The sequence below is a fragment of the Oncorhynchus mykiss genome, chromosome 24 (genome assembly GCF_057628025.1).
Source record: "Oncorhynchus mykiss isolate SJ-2025 chromosome 24, ASM5762802v1, whole genome shotgun sequence".
NCBI lineage: Eukaryota > Metazoa > Chordata > Actinopteri > Salmoniformes > Salmonidae > Oncorhynchus > Oncorhynchus mykiss.
Window position 1 is genome coordinate 43,544,364 of NC_143045.1, and position 22,390 is coordinate 43,566,753.

General features: G+C 47.1%; 1 protein-coding gene across 1 annotated transcript in view; it reads left to right on the forward strand.

The window, feature by feature from the left end:
• The window catches only part of prdm10 (PR domain containing 10), a 68,350-nt gene that overhangs the window by 11,896 nt on the left and 34,064 nt on the right, over positions 1-22,390 (forward strand). The window contains exons 7-13 of the mRNA XM_090219051.1: positions 8,865-9,065; positions 12,232-12,304; positions 13,186-13,303; positions 13,434-13,554; positions 18,198-18,500; positions 20,571-20,718; positions 20,895-21,088. Of these exons, the coding sequence (XP_090075177.1) occupies positions 8,865-9,065; positions 12,232-12,304; positions 13,186-13,303; positions 13,434-13,554; positions 18,198-18,500; positions 20,571-20,718; positions 20,895-21,088 (1,158 nt within the window). The remainder of the gene's footprint in view (positions 1-8,864; positions 9,066-12,231; positions 12,305-13,185; positions 13,304-13,433; positions 13,555-18,197; positions 18,501-20,570; positions 20,719-20,894; positions 21,089-22,390) is intronic.

Consider the following 22,390-nt stretch of genomic DNA (forward strand, 5'->3'; position numbering starts at 1 on the left):
CCCTTGAAAAGGCTGTTCAGATCTGGTGTTTTTTTATTTTTTTTATTTCACCTTTATTTAACCAGGTAGGCTAGTTGAGAACAAGTTCTCATTTGCAACTGCGACCTGGCCAAGATAAAGCATAGCAGTATGAGCAGACAACACAGAGTTACACATGGAGTAAACAATTAACAAGTCAATAACACAGTAGAAAACAAAGGGGGGGTCTATATACAATGTGTGCAAAAGGCATGAGGTAGGCGAATAATTACAATTTTGCAGATTAACACTGGAGTGATAAATGGTCAGATGGTCATGTACAGGTAGAGATATTGGTGTGCAAAAGAGCAGAAAAATAAATAAATAAAAACAGTATGGGATGAGGTAGGTGAAAATGGGTGGGCTATTTACCAATAGACTATGTACAGCTGCAGCGATCGGTTAGCTGCTCAGATAGCTGATGTTTGAAGTTGGTGAGGGAGATAAAAGTCTCCAACTTCAGCGATTTTTGCAATTCGTTCCAGTCACAGGCAGCAGAGTACTGGAACGAAAGGCGGCCAAATGAGGTGTTGGCTTTAGGGATGATCAGTGAGATACACCTGCTGGAGCGCGTGCTACGGGTGGGTGTTGCCATCGTGACCAGTGAGCTGAGATAAGGCGGAGCTTTACCTAGCATGGACTTGTAGATGACCTGGAGCCAGTGGGTCTGGCGACGAATATGTAGCGAGGGCCAGCCGACTAGAGCATACAAGTCGCAGTGGTGGGTGGTATAAGGTGCTTTAGTGACAAAACGGATGGCACTGTGATAGACTGCATCCAGTTTGCTGAGTAGAGTGTTGGAAGCCATTTTGTAGATGACATCGCCGAAGTCGAGGATCGGTAGGATAGTCAGTTTTACTAGGGTAAGCTTGGCGGCGTGAGTGAAGGAGGCTTTGTTGCGGAATAGAAAGCCGACTCTTGATTTGATTTTCGATTGGAGATGTTTGATATGAGTCTGGAAGGAGAGTTTGCAGTCTAGCCAGACACCTAGGTACTTATAGATGTCCACATATTCTAGGTCGGAACCATCCAGGGTGGTGATGCTAGGCGGGGATGCGGGTGCAGGCAGCGATCGGTTGAAAAGCATGCATTTGGTTTTACTAGCGTTTAAGAGCAGTCGGAGGCCACGGAAGGAGTGTTGTATGGCATTGAAGCTTGTTTGGAGGTTAGATAGCACAGTGTCCAATGACGGGCCGAAAGTATATAAAATGGTGTCGTCTGCGTAGAGGTGGATCAGGGAATCGCCCGCAGCAAGAGCAACATCATTGATGTATACAGAGAAAAGAGTCGGCCCGAGAATTGAACCCTGTGGCACCCCCATAGAGACTGCCAGAGGACCGGACAGCATGCCCTCCGATTTGACACACTGAACTCTGTCTGCAAAGTAATTGGTGAACCAGGCAAGGCAGTCATCCGAAAAACCGAGGCTACTGAGTCTGCCGATAAGAATATGGTGATTGACAGAGTCGAAAGCCTTGGCAAGGTCGATGAAGACGGCTGCACAGTACTGTCTTTTATCAATGGCGGTTATGATATCGTTTAGTACCTTGAGTGTGGCTGAGGTGCACCCGTGACCGGCTCGGAAACCAGATTGCACAGCGGAGAAGGTACAGTGGGATTCAAGATGGTCAGTGACCTGTTTGTTGACTTGGCTTTCGAAGACCTTAGATAGGCAGGGCAGGATGGATATAGGTCTGTAACAGTTTGGGTCCAGGGTGTCTCCCCCTTTGAAGAGGGGGATAACTGCGGCAGCTTTCCAATCCTTGGGGATCTCAGACGATATGAAAGAGAGGTTGAACAGGCTGGTAATAGGGGTTGCGACAATGGTGGCGGATAGTTTCAGAAATAGAGGGTCCAGATTGTGTTATGAAGATCCCGAGGTATTGAAACCCCTGTGTTTTCCATTGGAAAGGACATAGTGTCTTCATAGAGCTGGTGAGTTTAATATTGAGAGGGCAGACAGTGGATTTGTTCAAATTGATCCTATAACCTGAAAACTTGCCATACTGAGCAATTGTGTCTAAAATGAGAGGGAGGGATTTCTCAGCGTTGGATATGTAGAGCAAGACATCATCCGCGTAAAGCGAAATCTTGTGCTGCAGGCCGCCTGCAGAAACACCCATAATACTTGGATTGCTCCTTATCAGCTCTGCCAGAGGCTCCGCCCCCAACAAGTAGAGCAGCGGGGACAGCGAGCACCCTTGTCTTGTGCCCCGTTCCAGAGGGAATCTGTCAGAGTTCAGTCCATTAGTAGTCACCATGGCATTTGGATGAGAGTATAGTGATTTGATCCATTTAATAAAATTTGGGCCCATATTGAACTTTTCTAAGACTGAAAACAGAAAGCTCCACTCCATCCTGTCAAACGCCTTCTCAGCATCCAGTGAAGCCAGCAGGACAGGGGTGTGGAACGCCTTCTCAGCATCCAGTGAAGCCAGCAGGACAGGGGTGTGGAACGCCTTCTCAGCATCCAGTGAAGCCAGCAGGACAGGGGTGTGGAACGCCTTCTCAGCATCCAGTGAAGCCAGCAGGGCAGGGGTGTGGAACGCCTTCTCAGCATCCAGTGAAGCCAGCAGGACAGGGGTGTGGAACGCCTTCTCAGCATCCAGTGAAGCCAGCAGGGCAGGGGTGTGGAACGCCTTCTCAGCATCCAGTGAAGCCAGCAGGACAGGGGTGTGGAACGCCTTCTCAGCATCCAGTGAAGCCAGCAGGACAGGGGTGTGGAACGCCTTCTCAGCATCCAGTGAAGCCAGCAGGACAGGGGTGTGGAACGCCTTCTCAGCATCCAGTGAAGCCAGCAGGGCAGGGGTGTGGAACGCCTTCTCAGCATCCAGTGAAGCCAGCAGGACAGGGGTCTTCTGTGCGTTTACTTGATCAATAATATCAAAAAGACGGCGAATGTTATCAGAAGAGTATCTGTCTCTAATAAATCCAGTTTGGTCCGCTTTTATTATTTTGGGAAGAAAGAGTGTTTAATCTTTTGGCGAGCAATTTGGTAATTATTTTATAGTCGAAATCCAACAAGCTTATGGGCCGGAAGGACGAGCAGGATAGGGGGTCCTTGTCCTTTTTTAGCAACACTGTAATGCGGGCTGTGTGCATTGAGTCTGGGAGAACTCCGTTTCTGCCACAATCCTCCAGCATTGGCATGAAGATAGGGCTGAGCTGGAGCCAAAAAGCTTTGTAGAACTCTCTGGGGAATCCATCTGGGCCTGGGGACTTATTAGGTGGCATGGAGGTAATCGCCTCCAGGATCTCCTCGGGAGTGAAGGGGGAGTTGAGATCTTCTTGGTTGGTCTCTGATAGTTTAGGTAGCGAGATTCCCTCTAGGAAAGAGTGGAGTTCTGCCTCCGTGTGTTTTCTCTCAGAGGTGTATAGTTTGCAGTAAAAATCATGAAAAGTTAAATTGATCTTTTTTTGGGTCATATGTGACCTCGTCCTCTGCTGTTCGGATAGCCATGATTGTACGCTCTGACTGCTCCTTTTTTAATTGGTAAGCAAGCAAGCAATCTACTGGGCCTATTGCTCTACTCATGGTATTTCTGTTTAGTTAAGAAAACTTTTTTTTTTATATCTCCCGAGTGTAGTCCAAATTCAGTTTGGCTTTGGCTGCTTTAAGATGACTCCAGGAGGTGCTGTCTGGGGATTGTTTATGTGCTTCTTCACAGCGTTCCAGCTCCCTCTCAAGATCCAGCCTGTGTGCTTCCATTGCTTTTCTCTTAGAGGAAGCATATGCGATTAGATGACCTCTTAGTGTGGCTTTAGCAGCGTCCCACATTGTGGCCGGAGAAACAGGAGAATCTTTATTGTCTTGTGTGTAGTTGTCTATCCATGTAGTTACCAATGTATGGAACGCTTCGTTTGATAACATGGGAGGTGTTGAATTTCCAGCTCGTTGACCTCGGGATGTTTCTGGTCAAAGCGGAGGTGGACTAAGGCGTGATCTGAAAGTGCTATGGGTCCGATTTGTACACGTGGCTGAATTAATGATTTATGATTTATGGATAAGTATGGTTGTGCCTTCACTGTTTGATTTGAAGGATGAGAAAAACACCTGTCCCACCCAAGCTCTGCGGAGTTTAGCATGTTCGGCATCACAGAGGTGTGTCTCTTGTAATAGCGCGATGTCTGCTTTTTCCTTTTTTTAGAGCACATAGTATCTTTTTCCGTTTTATTGTATGCGCTAGACCATGGCAGTTCCATGTCAATAGATTTAAGGTGCTAATCATCGTCATTGAGCAGTAATCGAACTTTAGTGCAAGTCATTGTGTTCCAAATAAACCAACAGTTAGCAACGCACAACGTCTCCCCCTCCCCACCAAAGAAATGCCTCATCCTCTCCTCTCCACCCCACATTGAGTAAATGACAACGTCTCCCCCTCCCCACCAAAGAAATGCCTCATCCTCTCCACCCCGCATTGAGTAAATGACAACGTCTCCCCCTCCCCACCAAAGAAATGCCTCATCCTCTCCACCCCACATTGAGTAAATGACAACATCTCCCCCTCCCCACCAAAGAAATGCCTCATCCTCTCCTCTCCACCCCACACTGAGTAAATGACAACGTCTCCCCCTCCCCACCAAAGAAATGCCTCATCCTCTCCGCCCCGCATTGAGTAAATGACAACGTCTCCCCCTCCCCACCAAAGAAATGCCTCATCCTCTCCACCCCACATTGAGTAAATGACAACATCTCCCCCTCCCCACCAAAGAAATGCCTCATCCTCTCCACCCCACATTGAGTAAATGACAACGTCTCCCTCTCCCCACCAAAGAAATGCCTCATCCTCTCCACCCCACATTGAGTAAATGACAACATCTCCCTCTCCCCACCAAAGAAATGCCTCATCCTCTCCACCCCACATTGAGTAAATGACAACATCTCCCCCTCCCCACCAAAGAAATGCCTCATCCTCTCCACCCCACATTGAGTAAATGACAACATCTCCCCCTCCCCACCAAAGAAATGCCTCATCCTCTCCACCCCACATTGAGTAAATGACAACATCTCCCCCTCCCCACCAAAGAAATGCCTCATCCTCTCCGCCCCGCATTGAGTAAATGACAACGTCTCCCCCTCCCCACCAAAGATATGCCTCATCCTCTCCTCTCCACCCCACATTGAGTAAATGACAACATCTCCCTCTCCCCACCAAAGAAATGCCTCATCCTCTCCTCTCCACCCCACATTGAGTAAATGACAACGTCTCCCCCTCCCCACCAAAGAAATGCCTCATCCTCTCCACCCCACATTGAGTAAATGACAACATCTCCCCCTCCCCACCAAAGAAATGCCTCATCCTCTCCTCTCCGCCCCGCATTGAGTAAATGACAACATCTCCCCCTCCCCACCAAAGAAATGCCTCATCCTCTCCTCTCCACCCCACATTGAGTAAATGACAACGTCTCCCTCTCCCCACCAAAGAAATGCCTCATCCTCTCCTCTCCACCCCACATTGAGTAAATGACAACGTCTCCCCCTCCCCACCAAAGAAATGCCTCATCCTCTCCACCCCACATTGAGTAAATGACAACGTCTCCCCCTCCCCACCAAAGAAATGCCTCATCCTCTCCACCCCGCATTGAGTAAATGACAACGTCTCCCCCTCCCCACCAAAGAAATGCCTCATCCTCTCCGCCCCGCATTGAGTAAATGACACAGTAGCCCTCGTCCAGACCACACTAAAAGAGGGGAGAAAAATAAAATCAATAGCCCAGCCTACATATAAAGGAAAATAAATATAAATTGGACGGCTATAGTGACATTTAGCGGGTGGGTCTTTGGATATCGGCCAAATGTCGTCTTACCTCCTTTTTCTTACTGAAGCTAAATGAGTTTGAACTTGGGGTGGAGGTAAGATTAGGAATTGGAACCGACTTGTGTGGAGCTCTTAGTTCATGCGGCCATCTTGTTCAAGGGTCACGTGACCCCCCCCCCCCCATAGTGTATCTCTGTATTGGTTTAGTGATTCACCGTAGTGAAGGTGTAGACGCAGGTTTTCTGGGTCTCTATGTTTTTGGTTGGATAGGCTTCATCAAACCATTTGTCGATGTTGTTCATTTTCTTCGGTTGTCTGCTGGACATTTATAGATTTGATAGGGAAGCTGAGAGGTCAAATATACTGTTCAGGTTTTCCACTGCCAAGTTTACACCTTCACTATTACAGTGGAACGTTTTGTCCAGGAAGTTGTCTAGAAGGGATTGAATGTGTTGTTGTCTCATTGTTTTTTGTTTGGTTTCCACACTACATTCCTTCCATCTATAGCATTTCTTAATATTATTCAGTTATTTTGGCTTTGATGCCTCTTGATTGAGTATTGCTCTGTTCAAGTAGTCTGTGATGTTGCTGTGATCTGATAGGGGTGTCAGTGGGCTGACTGAACACTCTGAGAGACTCTGGGTTGAGGTCAGTGATAAAGAGATGATCTGTAGAGATGAGCTATAGGTGTACCTACCATAGGAGTCCCCTCGAAGCCTACCATTGACTATGTACATACTCAGCGTGCGACAGAGCTGCAGGAGTTGTGACCCGATTTTGTTGGTTATATTGTCATAGCTGTGTCTAGGGGGGCAAATGGGGGAGGGAATGCTGTCACCTCCAGGTAGGAGGAGGTGGTTGCAGGATGGGGTGTGGGGTGTGTATTAGTGGGGGTTGGGCCTATTGCAGGATGGGCCGGGGGGGGGGGGGGGGGGGGGTGTATTAGTGGGGGTTGGGCCTGTTGCAGGATGGGGCGTGGGGGGGGGTGTATTAGTGGGGGTTGGGCCTGTTGCAGGATGGGGCGTGGGGGGGGGGGGGTGTATTAGTGGGGGTTGGGCCTGTTGCTCTGCTCATGGCCTGGGTATATTTCCTGCTGTCATGTTGAGGTCTCTCTTTTCTCTCTGTAGCTGTGTATTGTCTCTAACTCATCCCTCTCTTCTTCTCTCTGTAGCTGTGTATTGTCTCTAACTCATCCCTCTCTTCTTCTCTCTGTAGCTGTGTATTGTCTCTAACTCATCCCTCTCTTCTTCTCTCCGTAGCTGTGTATTGTCTCTAACTCATCCCTCTCTTCTTCTCTCTGTAGCTGTGTATTGTCTCTAACTCATCCCTCTCTTCTTCTCTCTGTAGCTGTGTATTGTCTCTAACTCATCCCTCTCTTCTTCTCTCCGTAGCTGTGTATTGTGTCTAACTCATCCCTCTCTTCTTCTCTCTGTAGCTGTGTATTGTCTCTAACTCATCCCTCCCTTCTCTCCGTAGCTGTGTATTGTGTCTAACTCATCCCTCTCTTCTTCTCTCTGTAGCTGTGTATTGTCTCTAACTCATCCCTCTCTTCTTCTCTCTGTAGCTGTGTATTGTCTCTAACTCATCCCTCTCTTCTCTCTCCGTAGCTGTGTATTGTCTCTAACTCATCCCTCTCTTCTTCTCTCTCTGTAGCTGTGTATTGTCTCTAACTCATCCCTCTCTTCTCTCTCCGTAGCTGTGTATTGTCTCTAACTCATCCCTCTCTTCTTCTCTCTGTAGCTGTGTATTTTCTATAACTCATCCCTCTCTTCTTCTCTCTGTAGCTGTGTATTGTCTCTAACTCATCCCTCTCTTCTCTCTCCGTAGCTGTGTATTGTCTCTAACTCATCCCTCTCTTCTCTCTCCGTAGCTGTGTATTGTCTCTAACTCATCCCTCTCTTCTTCTCTCTGTAGCTGTGTATTGTCTCTAACTCATCCCTCTCTTCTCTCCGTAGCTGTGTATTGTCTCTAACTCATCCCTCTCTTCTTCTCTCTGTAGCTGTGTATTGTCTCTAACTCATCCCTCTCTTCTTCTCTATGTAGCTGTGTATTGTCTCTAACTCATCCCTCTCTTCTCTCTCCGTAGCTGTGTATTGTCTCTAACTCATCCCTCTCTTCTCTCTCCGTAGCTGTGTATTGTCTCTAACTCATCCCTCTCTTCTTCTCTCTGTAGCTGTGTATTGTCTCTAACTCATCCCTCTCTTCTTCTCTCTGTAGCTGTGTATTGTCTCTAACTCATCCCTCTCTTCTCTCCGTAGCTGTGTATTGTCTCTAACTCATCCCTCTCTTCTTCTCTCTGTAGCTGTGTATTGTCTATAACTCATCCCTCTCTTCTTCTCTCCGTAGCTGTGTATTGTCTCTAACTCATCCCTCTCTTCTTCTCTCTGTAGCTGTGTATTGTCTATAACTCATCCCTCTCTTCTTCTCTCCGTAGCTGTGTATTGTCTCTAACTCATCCCTCTCTTCTTCTCTCCGTAGCTGTGTATTGTCTCTAACTCATCCCTCTCTTCTCTCTCCGTAGCTGTGTATTGTCTCTAACTCATCCCTCTCTTCTTCTCTCTCTGTAGCTGTGTATTGTCTATAACTCATCCCTCTCTTCTTCTCTCCGTAGCTGTGTATTGTCTCTAACTCATCCCTCTCTTCTTCTCTCTGTAGCTGTGTATTGTCTATAACTCATCCCTCTCTTCTTCTCTCCGTAGCTGTGTATTGTCTCTAACTCATCCCACTCTTCTCTCCGTAGCTGTGTATTGTCTCTAACTCATCCCTCTCTTCTCTCCGTAGCTGTGTATTGTCTCTAACTCATCCCTCTCTTCTTCTCTCTGTAGCTGTGTATTGTCTCTAACTCATCCCTCTCTTCTCTCTCCGTAGCTGTGTATTGTCTCTAACTCATCCCTCTCTTCTTCTCTCTGTAGCTGTGTATTGTCTCTAACTCATCCCTCTCTTCTTCTCTCTGTAGCTGTGTATTGTCTCTAACTCATCCCTCTCTTCTTCTCTCTGTAGCTGTCTATTGTCTCTAACTCATCCCTCTTTTCTTCTCTCCGTAGCTGTGTATTGTCTCTAACTCATCCCTCTCTCTTCTCTCTGTAGCTGTGCATGCTGGATGCAGACAAGGACATGGAGAAGTCGGATGACATGTGGGTGGACCTATCTGACGAGGACATCTGTAATTGGCTGATGTTTGTTCGGCCCGCCCAGAACCACCTGGAACAGAACCTGGTAGCCTATCAGTACGGCTCCGAAATCTTCTACACAACCATCAAGAACATCCAGCCCAAACAGGAGCTGAAGGTAGGTTGTCTGTGAGCATCGCCGACCGAGCTGACTGATCTACACATCATAATCGGTAGTTGTTTCTGATGCGAGGGGATCAGTCAGCGATTGTAATGTCGTCCATCTGCAACATGCAAACTGTTCCTAATAAAAACACACATGGTTGACTGCTCTTCAGAGGGCTGCACTATGTAGCAGGTCTACACTACGTAGCAGGTCTACACTACGTAGCAGGTCTACACTACGTAGCAGGTCTACACTACGTAGCAGGTCTACACTACGTAGCAGGTCTACACTACGTAGCAGGTCTACACTACGTAGCAGGTCTATACTACGTAGCAGGTCTATTCCAGAGGTCTACACTACGTAGCAGGTCTATTCCAGAGGTCTACACTACGTAGCAGGTCTACACTACGTAGCAGGTCTACACTACGTAGCAGGTCTATTCCAGAGGTCTATACTACGTAGCAGGTCTATTCCAGAGGTCTACACTACGTAGCAGGTCTACACTACGTAGCAGGTCTACACTACGTAGCAGGTCTACACTACGTAGCAGGTCTATACTACGTAGCAGGTCTATTCCAGAGGTCTATACTACGTAGCAGGTCTACACTACGTAGCAGGTCTATTCCAGAGGTCTACACTACGTAGCAGGTCTACACTACGTAGCAGGTCTACACTACGTAGCAGGTCTATACTACGTAGCAGGTCTACACTACGTAGCAGGTCTACACTACGTAGCAGGTCTACACTACGTAGCAGGTCTATTCCAGAGGTCTACACTACGTAGCAGGTCTATTCCAGAGGTCTATACTACGTAGCAGGTCTACACTACGTAGCAGGTCTATTCCAGAGGTCTATACTACGTAGCAGGTCTATTCCAGAGGTCTACACTACGTAGCAGGTCTACACTACGTAGCAGGTCTACACTACGTAGCAGGTCTACACTACGTAGCAGGTCTACACTACGTAGCAGGTCTACACTACGTAGCAGGTCTACACTATGTAGCAGGTCTACACTATGTAGCAGGTCTACACTACGTAGCAGGTCTATACTACGTAGCAGGTCTATACTACGTAGCAGGTCTACACTACGTAGCAGGTCTATTCCAGAGGTCTACACTACGTAGCAGGTCTATTCCAGAGGTCTACACTACGTAGCAGGTCTATACTACGTAGCAGGTCTACACTACGTAGCAGGTCTATACTATAGCAGGTCTACACTACGTAGCAGGTCTACACTACGTAGCAGGTCTATACTACGTAGCAGGTCTACACTACGTAGCAGGTCTACACTACGTAGCAGGTCTACACTACGTTGCAGGTCTACACTACGTAGCAGGTTTGAGGAGTAAGCGAGGTAACTTTGGTCAACTTGAGTTCATTTCGGGATAACCAGTCATACGAAAGTGGCTCACCTTCTAGCCAGGTACATTTCCTTCAGAATTTCCTTCAGAATCCTTCAGAACTAACCCGCTCCAGGGCAGGCTAACTCACTGCTAACTCACTGCTAACTCACTGCTAACTCACAGGCTAACTCACTGCTAACTCACTGCTAACTCAGCTTACCCTGAATGAAATGACTGAGATCAGATTCCCTCCCTCCTTCCTTCAGAACTAACCCGCTCCTGGGCAGGCTAACTCACTGCTAACTCACTGCTAACTCACTGCTAACTCCGCTTACCCTGAATGAAATGACTGAGATCAGATTCCCTCCCTCCCTCCTTCAGAACTAACCTGCTCCTGGGCAGGCTAACTCACTGCTAACTCACTGCTAACTCACTGCTAACTCCGCTTACCCTGAATGAAATGACTGAGATCAGATTCCCTCCCTCTTGCAAAGATCGTGTCATTATCACCTTCATTTGAGGAAGATGAATGATTTAAAAATATTTGATTTATCAAATGTTATAGTATTTAGACAGAATGCATTTGAAACTTCTCTTACAGTAAAGGTTTTTGTCTGACTTAAGCACACCGAAGACGGCATTAACGACAAGTAATGAAATGAAGACCGATCGAAGACAGATCTATTTCTCACCGTAGCCTGCTGATTTTACAAGATAACATTTCCTTCATTTTGATTTCGCCACAAATGAAGGAAATGAATCACTGAATTGCCCGTTGATGTTTCAGCATTGTCTCAATGAAGAGTTTGGCGTTGGACTATCCTCCGTGAAACACGCGCAGTTCCAACAGGGCTCTGAAGACCAGGAGTTTTATGTTGTCACGCAGGATGATAAGAGTTGTTGTAGTGATAAGGCTTTCTTTCAGAAAGAAGCGAGTGCAGATTCAATAGTGTCATTGTTGCACCATTACTAAAGCTAAAACGGTTAACTGCCTGTTCAGGGGGCAGAATGACAGATTTGTACCTTGTCCCCTCCCTTCATGAGATACCCCTCCCTTCATGAGATACCCCTCCCTTCATGAGATGCCCCTCCTTCATGAGATACCCCTCCTTCATGAGATACCCCTCCTTCATGAGATGCCCCTCCTTCATGAGATGCCCCTCCTTCATGAGATGCCCCTCCTTCATGAGATGCCCCTCCTTCATGAGATGCCCCTCCTTTCATGAGATACCCCTCCTTTCATAAGATACCCCTCCTTCATGAGATGCCCCTCCTTCATGAGATGCCCCTCCTTTCATAAGATACCCCTCCTTCATGAGATACCCCTCCTTTCATAAGATACCCCTCCTTTCATAAGATACCCCTCCTTTCATAAGATACCCCTCCTTTCATAAGATACCCCTCCTTTCATAAGATACCCCTCCTTTCATAAGATACCCCTCCTTCATGAGATACCCCTCCTTCATGAGATACCCCTCCTTCATAAGATACCCCTCCTTTCATAAGATACCCCTCCTTTCATAAGATACCCCTCCTTTCATAAGATACCCCTCCTTTCATAAGATACCCCTCCTTTCATAAGATACCCCTCCTTTCATAAGATACCTCCTTCATGAGATACCCCTCAAAGCACATTATTATTTGGGCGGCAGGGTAGCCTAGGGATTAGAGCGTTGGAATAGTAACCGGAAGGTTGCAAGTTCGAACAGGCAATTAAACCCACTGTTCCTGGGCTGTCATTGAAAATAAGAATTTGTTCTTAACTGACTTGCCGGGTTAAATAAAGGTAAAAATGAAATGATAAAGAGTTTGACCTGTTTCTTCTTTTCCCCCAGGTGTGGTACGCAGCGTCATACGCCGAGTTTGTCAATCAGAAGGTCCACGATGTCACGGACGAGGAGAGGAAAGGTGGGTGTCCGTGCTTCGTTCAGACAACAACACTGTTGTGTCCATGATAGAAGTGATGGTGATGTTTAGTTAAAGCTTGGTCACAAATGGGTCTTCCAAATGGACAATGACCCTAAGCATACTTCGAAAGTTGTGGCAAAATGGCTTAAGGTCAACAAGGTCAATCCTATAGAACATTTGTAGGCTGAACTGAAAAAGCGTGTGTGATCAAGGAGGCCTACAAACCTGACTCAGTTACACCAGCTCTGTCAGGAGGAATGGGCCAAAATTCACCCAACTTATTGTGGGAAGCTCGTGGAAGGCTACCCGAAACACTTGACCCAAGTTAAACAATTTAAAGGCAATGCTACCAAATACTGATTAAGTGTATGGAAACTTCTGACCCATTTTTTTTACATTTCACATTCTTAAAATAGTGGTGATATTAGCTGACCTAAGACGGTGAATTGTTACTAGGATTAAATGTCAGGACTGGTGATAAACGGAGTTTAAATGTATTTGGCTGAGGTGTATGTAAACTACCGACTTCAACTGTATGTGTGTGTTTGTAGCCTTGTCTATGATAGCAGTGATGTTAAATACAAGAACACAAGGGAATGCTCATTTAAATACAAGAACACAGGGGCATGCTCATTTAGAAGATGGCTAGTCATTATAGACAGCTTGTTGTTATTAGCCTGGTTCTGCTAAGACGGCTAGTCGTTATTTTCCTGGTTCTGTAAGATGGCTAGTCGTTATTAGCCTGGTTCTGTAAGGACAGCAGGTACATTACGAATTCTAAAAGATATTATAAAAACAATTGTTGCGACCAAATCATGTGCTGGTGCACCAGTGGAGAATTGAGTGTAACAGACCCATGACCGTGGTGGTTGTGTTTTCAGTGTTACGCGAGCAGGAGAAGAACTGGCCCTGTTACGAGTGTAACAGACGCTTCATGAGTTCAGAACAGCTACAGCAGCACCTCAACATGCACGATGACAAACTGGACTGCGTCACCAGGTAACACACACAGTAGTCAACACTCCTCTCCTAGACCTGTAAAAACACAGTTTTACAAAATGTGTTTAGTAAAAAGCCTGATTTTAATTGAATGATCGAAGGGGATCGACTTTAACCTGTGTTTCTGCAGACCGAAGGGGCGTGCTCGTGGGCGTGGCAGGAAGAGGTTTGGGACAGGAAGGAGACCGGGCCGCCCCCCTAAATTCATCCGGTTGGACCCTTCGATCGCCACGGCAGGGGACAAGACACCGGTACGTACAACTGTGTAACAGTCATAGTTTACTTTGAGACACTGTCCCAAATTGTCTCCTATTCTCTACGCAGTGCACTACTGTTAACCAGGGGCCTGCAGTGCACTACTATTAACCAGGGGCCTGCAGTGCACTACTATTAACCAGGGGCCTGCAGTGCACTACTGTTAACCAGGGGCCTGTAGTGCACTACTGATAACCAGGGGCCTGCAGTGCACTACTGTTAACCAGGGGCCTGCAGTGTAGTGCTGTTAACCAGGGGCCTGCAGTGCATTACTGTTAACCAGGGGCCTGCAGTGTACTGATGATAACCAGGGGCCTGCAGTGCATTACTGTTAACCAGGGGCCTGCAGTGCATTACTGTTAACCAGGGGCCTGCAGTGCATTACTGTTAACCAGGGGCCTGCAGTGCATTACTGTTAACCAGGGGCCTGCAGTGCATTACTGTTAACCAGGGGCCTGCAGTGTAGTGCTGTTAACCAGGGATAGACTGAATGTCTCCGGGCCTGATAGACCTGTATCTGAATGTCTCCGGGCCTGATAGACCTGTATCTGAATGTTTCCGGGCCTGATAGACCTGTATCTGAATGTTTCCGGGCCTGATAGACCTGTATCTGAATGTTTCCCGGCCTGCAGGAAAACTTAAATCCATTGGACCTCATTTCTATCAGCATGTTACATGTGCAACCTGAGGAAAATCACCTCTAGACCACCATTACTCCACACACAGAGATGCATACAAAACTCTCCCTCGCCCTCCATTTGGTAAATCTGACCATAATTATTCCTCCTGATTTCTGCTTACAAGAAAAAACTAAAGCAGGAAGTACCAGGGACTCGCTCAATACGGAAGATGACGCGGATGCTAAGCTACAGGACTGTTTTGCTAGCACAGACTGGAATTTGTTCCCGGGATTCATCCAATGGCATTGAGGAGTATACCACCTGTCAACGTCTTCATCATTAAGTGCATCGACGACGTTGTCCCCATAGTGACCGTGCGTACATTTCCCAACCAGAAGCCATGGATTGCAGACAACATCTGCACCGAGCTAAAGGCTAGGAGATGATTGTGGACTACAGAAAAAGCAGGGTCGAGCACGCCCCCATTCTCATCGACAGGGCTGTAGTGGAGCAGGTTGAGAGCTTCAAGTTCGTTGGTGTCCACATCACCAACGAACTGTCATGGTCCAAACACACCAAGACCAACGCCTATTCACCCACAGGAGACTGAAAATATTTGGCATGGGTCCTCAGATCCTCAAAATTCTACAGCCGCACCATCGAGAGCCTCCTGACTGGTTGCATCACCACCTGGTATGGTAACTGCTCAGCATCTGGCCAGAAGTCACTACAGAGGGTAGTGCATATGGCCCAGTACATCACTGGGGCCAAGCTTCCTGCCATCCAGAACCTCTATACCAGGCGGTGTCAGAGGAAAACTCCAGCCACCCTAGTCATAGATTGTTCTCTCTGCTATCGCAAGCGGTACCGGAATGCCAAGTCTAGGTCCAAAGGGCTCCTTAACAGCTTCTACCCCCAAGCCATTAGACTCCTGAACAGCTAATCAGCTAATCTTTACATTGACCCCCTTTGTTTTTACACTGCTGCTACTCACTGTTTATTATCTATGTATAGTCACTTCACCCCTACCTACTGTACAAATTACCTCAACTAACCTGTACCCCCGCACATTGTACTGGTACCCCCTGTATATAGCCTCCACATTGACTCGGTACTGGTACCCTCTGTATATAGCCTCCACATTGACTCGGTACTGGTACCCCCTGTATATAGCCTCCACATTGACTCGGTACTGGTACCCCCTGTATATAGCCTCCACATTGACTCTGTACCAGTACCCCCTGTATATAGCCTCCACATTGACTCTGTACCAGTACCCCCTGTATATAGCCTCCACATTGACTCTGTACCGGTACACCCTGTATATAGCCTCCTCATTGATTCTGTACCGTAACACCCTGTATATAGCCTCCACATTGACTCTGTACCTGTACCCCCTGTATATAGCCTCCACATTGACTCTGTACCGGTACCCCCTGTATATAGCCTCCACATTGACTCTGTACCAGTACCCCCTGTATATAGCCTCCACATTGACTCTGTACCGGTACACCCTGTATATAGCCTCCTCATTGATTCTGTACCGTAACACCCTGTATATAGCCTCCACATTGACTCTGTACCTGTACCCCCTGTATATAGCCTCCACATTGACTCTGTACCGGTACCCCCTGTATATAGCCTCCACATTGACTCTGTACCGTAATACCCTGTATATAGCCTCCACATTGACTCTGTACCGGTACCCCCTGTATATAGCCTCCACATTGACTCTGTACCGGTACCCCCTGTATATAGCCTCCACATTGACTCTGTACCGTAATACCCTGTATATAGACTCGTTTTTTATTGTGTTATTTATTTATTTTATTTTTTATTTAGTAAATATTTTCTTAACCAACAATGCAGTTCAATAATGATACTGATAGACCTGTATCATACTGATAGACCTGTATCTGAATGTGTCTGTCTCCATACTGATAGACCTGTATCTGAATGTGTCTGTCTCCATACTGATAGACCTGTATCTGAATGTGTCTGTCTCCATACTGATAGACCTGTATCTGAATGCGTCTGTCTCCATACTGATAGACCTGTATCTGAATGTGTCTGTCTCCATACTGATAGACCTGTATCTGAATGTGTCTGTCTCCATACTGATAGACCTGTATCTGAATGTGTCTGTCTCCATACTGATAGACCTGTATCTGAATGTGTCTGTCTCCATACTGATAGACCTGTATCTGAATGTGTCTGTCTCCATACTGATAGACCTGTATCTGAATGTGTCTGTCTCCATATTGATAGACCTGTATCTGAATGTGTCTGTCTCCATACTGATAGACCTGTATCTGAATGTGTCTGTCTCCATACCGATAGACCTGTATCTGAATGTGTCTGTCTCCATACTGATAGACCTGTATCTGAATGTGTCTGTCTCCATACTGATAGACCTGTATCTGAATGTGTCTGTCTCCATATTGATAGACCTGTATCTGAATGTGTCTGTCTCCATACTGATAGACCTGTATCTGAATGTGTCTGTCTCCATACTGATAGACCTGTATCTGAATGTGTCTGTCTCCATACTGATAGACCTGTATCTGAATGTGTCTGTCTCCATACTGATAGACCTGTATCTGAATGTGTCTGTCTCCATACCGATAGACCTGTATCTGAATGTGTCTGTCTCCATACTGATAGACCTGTATCTGAATGTGTCTGTCTCCATACTGATAGACCTGTATCTGAATGTGTCTGTCTCCATACCGATAGACCTGTATCTGAATGTGTCTGTCTCCATACCGATAGACCTGTATCTGAATGCGTCTGTCTCCATACTGATAGACCTGTATCTGAATGTGTCTGTCTCCATACCGATAGACCTGTATCTGAATGTGTCTGTCTCCATACTGATAGACCTGTATCTGAATGTGTCTGTCTCCATACCGATAGACCTGTATCTGAATGTGTCTGTCTCCATACCGATAGACCTGTATCTGAATGCGTCTGTCTCCATACCGATAGACCTGTATCTGAATGCGTCTGTCTCCATACTGATAGACCTGTATCTGAATGTGTCTGTCTCCATACTGATAGACCTGTATCTGAATGTGTCTGTCTCCATACTGATAGACCTGTATCTGAATGCGTCTGTCTCCATATTGATAGACCTGTATCTGAATGTGTCTGTCTCCATACTGATAGACCTGTATCTGAATGCGTCTGTCTCCATACTGATAGACCTGTATCTGAATGTGTCTGTCTCCATATTGATAGACCTGTATCTGAATGTGTCTGTCTCCATACTGATAGACCTGTATCTGAATGTGTCTGTCTCCATACTGATAGACCTGTATCTGAATGTGTCTGTCTCCATACCGATAGACCTGTATCTGAATGTGTCTGTCTCCATACTGATAGACCTGTATCTGAATGTGTCTGTCTCCATACTGATAGACCTGTATCTGAATGTGTCTGTCTCCATACTGATAGACCTGTATCTGAATGTGTCTGTCTCCATATTGATAGACCTGTATCTGAATGTGTCTGTCTCCATACTGATAGACCTGTATCTGAATGTGTCTGTCTCCATACTGATAGACCTGTATCTGAATGTGTCTGTCTCCATATTGATAGACCTGTATCTGAATGCGTCTGTCTCCATACTGATAGACCTGTATCTGAATGTGTCTGTCTCCATACTGATAGACCTGTATCTGAATGTGTCTGTCTCCATATTGATAGACCTGTATCTGAATGTGTCTGTCTCCATACTGATAGACCTGTATCTGAATGCGTCTGTCTCCATATTGATAGACCTGTATCTGAATGTGTCTGTCTCCATACTGATAGACCTGTATCTGAATGTGTCTGTCTCCATACTGATAGACCTGTATCTGAATGTGTCTGTCTCCATACCGATAGACCTGTATCTGAATGTGTCTGTCTCCATACCGATAGACCTGTATCTGAATGTGTCTGTCTCCATACTGATAGACCTGTATCTAAATGTGTCTGTCTCCATACTGATAGACCTGTATCTGAATGCGTCACAGGAGCTGCTGGGGTTCACAGGGAAGCTGCCGTATGAGGAGAGAGATGACAGTGCTCTGAATGGCTTCAAGGTGGTAGAGCTGGAGACAGACGGGGAGGGGGGTGGAGGGTTGGAGACAGAGGCACAACTAGACACCCCTGGAGGGGACCTGGCCCCCGACGCAGAAACAGACCCCCCACCCACCACCACCGACCCACCCCTACGCCCCATCAAAGATGACCCGTCCCAGAGCAGCGCCCCTGCCCCGGCAGAACCTCACCTCAGCCTCACCCCCCAGGACATGCGTCGGGCTAAGAGGATACGGGTAAGACTGGGGAGCGGACGAGGCACTGTCCTGTGTTCAGTAGCGAAATGGGAGAAAACATATTGAAATGTAAAAAAACTTTTAAAAAACACTTCAGGTAGGACAAAAGATTTTCCAGGAGTCATACAGTCCTGGTCTGTAGTGTTACCAGGAGTCATACAGCCCTGGTCTGTAGTGTTACCAGGAGTCATACAGTCCTGGTCTGTAGTGTTACCAGGAGTCATACAGTCCTGGTCTGTATTGTTACCAGGAGTCATACAATCCTGGTCTGTAGTGTGTTACCAGTAGTCATACAGCCCTGGTCTGTAGTGTGTTACCAGTAGTCATACAGCCCTGGTCTGTAGTGTTACCAGGAGTCATACAGCCCTGGTCTGTAGTGTTACCAGGAGTCATACAGCCCTGGTCTGTAGTGTTACCAGGAGTCATACAGCCCTGGTCTGTAGTGTTACCAGGAGTCATACAGCCCTGGTCTGTAGTGTTACCAGGAGTCATACAGCCCTGGTCTGTAGTGTGTTACCAGGAGTCATACAGCCCTGGTCTGTAGTGTGTTACCAGGAGTCATACAGTCCTGGTCTGTAGTGTTACCAGGAGTCATACAGTCCTGGTCTGTAGTGTTACCAGGAGTCATACAGTCCTGGTCTATGGTGTTACCAGGAGTCATACAGCCCTGGTCTGTAGTGTTTTACAGCCCTGGTCTGTAGTGTTACCAGGAGTCATACAGCCCTGGTCTGTAGTGTTTTACAGCCCTCGTCTGTAGTGTTACCAGGAGTCATACAGTCCTGGTCTGTAGTGTTACCAGGGGTCATACAGTCCTGGTCTGTAGTGTTACCAGGATTCATACAGTCCTGGTCTATAGTGTTACCAGGAGTCATACAGTCCTGGTCTGTAGTGTTACCAGGAGTCATTTAGTCCTGGTCTGTAGTGTTACCAGGAGTCATACAGTCCAGGTCTGTAGTGTTACCAGGAGTCATACAGCCCTGGTCTGTAGTGTTTTACAGCCCTGGTCTGTAGTTTTTTACCAGAAGTCATACAGTGTGTAGAGGCCAAGTCTTGACAACAGTATATTTCTCTCTTTCGTCTTAATGCCCCGTACAGATGGACGTGCAGGTAGGTCGGGCTTGGAGGATGGAAGGGTGGCTGTCATCTCCATGGTGTTTACGTGACATCTGAACCGTACGCCTCCTCCATCTCCTATCCATTACATCTGTCCAGTCCTTCCTGCTTCAGTGGAATGCTGTGTCTGTGCTGTGTTTTATGTAGAAACAAAGTTGTCTATTCAAAACGTTGTGTCCTCTCTCCTCTCTCTCCTCTCTCTCTCCTCTCTTCCTCTCTCTCTCCTCTCTCTCCTCTCCTCTCTCTCTCTCTCTCTCTCCTCCTCTCTTCTCTCTCTTCTCTCTCTCTCTCCTCCTCTCTCCTCTCTCTCTCCTCCTCTCTTCTCTCCTCTCTCTCTCTTCCTCTCTTCTCTCTCTTCTCTCTCTCTCTCCTCTTTCTCTCTCTCCTCTCTCTCTCTCTCTCCTCTCTCTCTCTCCTCTCTTCCTCTCCTCTCCCCTCTTTCCTCTCTCTCTCTCTCCTCCTCTCTTTTCTCTCTCTCTCTCTCCTCCTCTCTTTTCTCTCTCTCTCTCTCACCTCTCTAACTCTCCTCTCTCTCTAACTCTCCTCTCTCTCTCTCTCTCACTCCTCTCTCTCTCTCCTCCTCTCTTTTCTCTCTCTCTCTCACCTCTCTCTCTAACTCTCCTCTCTCTCCTCTCCTCTCTCTCTTCTCTCTCTCTCTCTCTCTCTCTCTCTCTCTCACTCATCTCTCTCCTCTCTCTCACTATCTCTCTCACTCCTCTCTCTCCTCTCTCTCACTATCTCTCTCTCTCTCTCCTGTCTCTCCTCTCTCTCTCTCCTGTCTCTCCTCTCTCTCTCCTGTCTCTCCTCTCTCTCTCCTGTCTCTCCTGTCTCTCCTCTCTCTCTCTCTCCTGTCTCTCTCTTCCTCTCTCTCCTCTCTCCTCTCTCCTCTCTCTCTCTCTCTCTCTCTGTCACTCTTCTCTCTCTCCCTTCTCTCTCCCCTCTCTCTTCCTCCTCCAGAATGCGGCCCTGCAGCACCTGTTCATCAGGAAGTCGTTCCGGCCCTTTAAGTGTACCCACTGTGGTAAAGCCTTCAGAGACCAGGACAAACTGGAGATCCACCTAAGAGTCCACGGCCGTGACGCCTACCTGTCCTGTCATCACTGCAGTAAGGGACCCCTTCCTGTTTTAAACACTCCGTCCCCTGGACATATGGACACACTAGGTCCCCGTCCTCGTATCAAATAGAACCCTGGTCCCTGGATAGTGCGACGCACTACGTTTTGACCAGGGACCCATAAGGGTGACCTAATAAGTGTTCTTGTTTTGTCTTCTTCTGCTAAGATAAAGGTTTCCTGTCCCACGGTGCGTTGGAGGACCATCTCCTGCTTCACTCAGAACACCGGACCTACTCCTGTCTGTTCTGCACCGACACCTTTGATCGTCTGGACCTGCTCAAAGAACATGTGGGTGGCCATGCTGTAAACGGGCGCTTCACATGCCCTTCCTGCAAGAAGGTCTTCACGGACTTCATACAGGTTAGAGATGGAGATATCTCTGTTATCAACACACACACACACCTTCTACGAGAAGGTCTTCACGGACTTCATACAGGTTAGAGATGGAGATATCTCTGTTATCAACACACACACACACACCTTCTACGAGGTGGTCTTCACGGACTTCATACAGGTTAGAGATGGAGATATCTCTGTTATCAACACACACACACACACCTTCTACGAGGTGGTCTTCAGACTTCATACAGGTTAGAGATGGAGATATCTCTGTTATCAACACACACACACACACCTTCTACGAGGTGGTCTTCAGACTTCATACAGGTTAGAGATGGAGATATCTCTGTTATCAACACACACACACACACCTTCTACGAGGTGGTCTTCACGGACTTCATACAGGTTAGAGACAGGTTAGGTCTACGCTGAGTCTACAAAACATTAAGAACACCTTCCTAATATTGAGTTGCATCCCCTTTGTGCTCTCAGAACAGCCTCAAAACTTTGTGTCATGGACTCTACAAGGTGTTGAAAGCGTTCCACAGGGATGCTGGCCCATGTTGACTCCAATGCTTCTCACAGTTGTGTCAAGTTGGCTGGATGTCCTTTTGGGTGGTGGACCGTTCTTGATACACAGGAAACTGTTGTGTGGAAAAACCCAACAGTGTTATAGTTGTCCCAAACCTTAGCGCCTTGCACCCACTACCATACCCCCTTTCAAAGTCACCCACTACCATACCCCCTTTCAAAGTCACCCACTACCATACCCCCTTTCAAAGTCACCCACTACCATACCCCCTTTCAAAGTCACCCACTACCATACCCCCTTTCAAAGTCACCTAACCCCCCTTTCAAAGTCATCTACTACCTTACCCCTGTTCAAAGTCATCTACTACCTTACCCCTGTTCAAAGGAAACTACTACCTTACCCCTGTTCAAAGGAAACTACTACCTTACCCCTGTTCAAAGTCATCTACTACCTTACCCCTGTTCAAAGTCATCTACTACCTTACCCCTGTTCAAAGGCACCTACTACCTTACCCCTGTTCAAAGTCATCTACTACCTTACCCCTGTTCAAAGGCACCTACTACCTTACCCCTGTTCAAAGTCATCTACTACCTTACCCCTGTTCAAAGGCACCTACTACCTTACCCCTGTTCAAAGTCATCTACTACCTTACCCCTGTTCAAAGGCACCTACTACCTTACCCCTGTTCAAAGTCATCTACTACCTTACCCCTGTTCAAAGACATCTACTACCTTAACCCTGTTCAAAGTCATCTACTACCTTACCCCTGTTCAAAGTCATCTACTACCTTA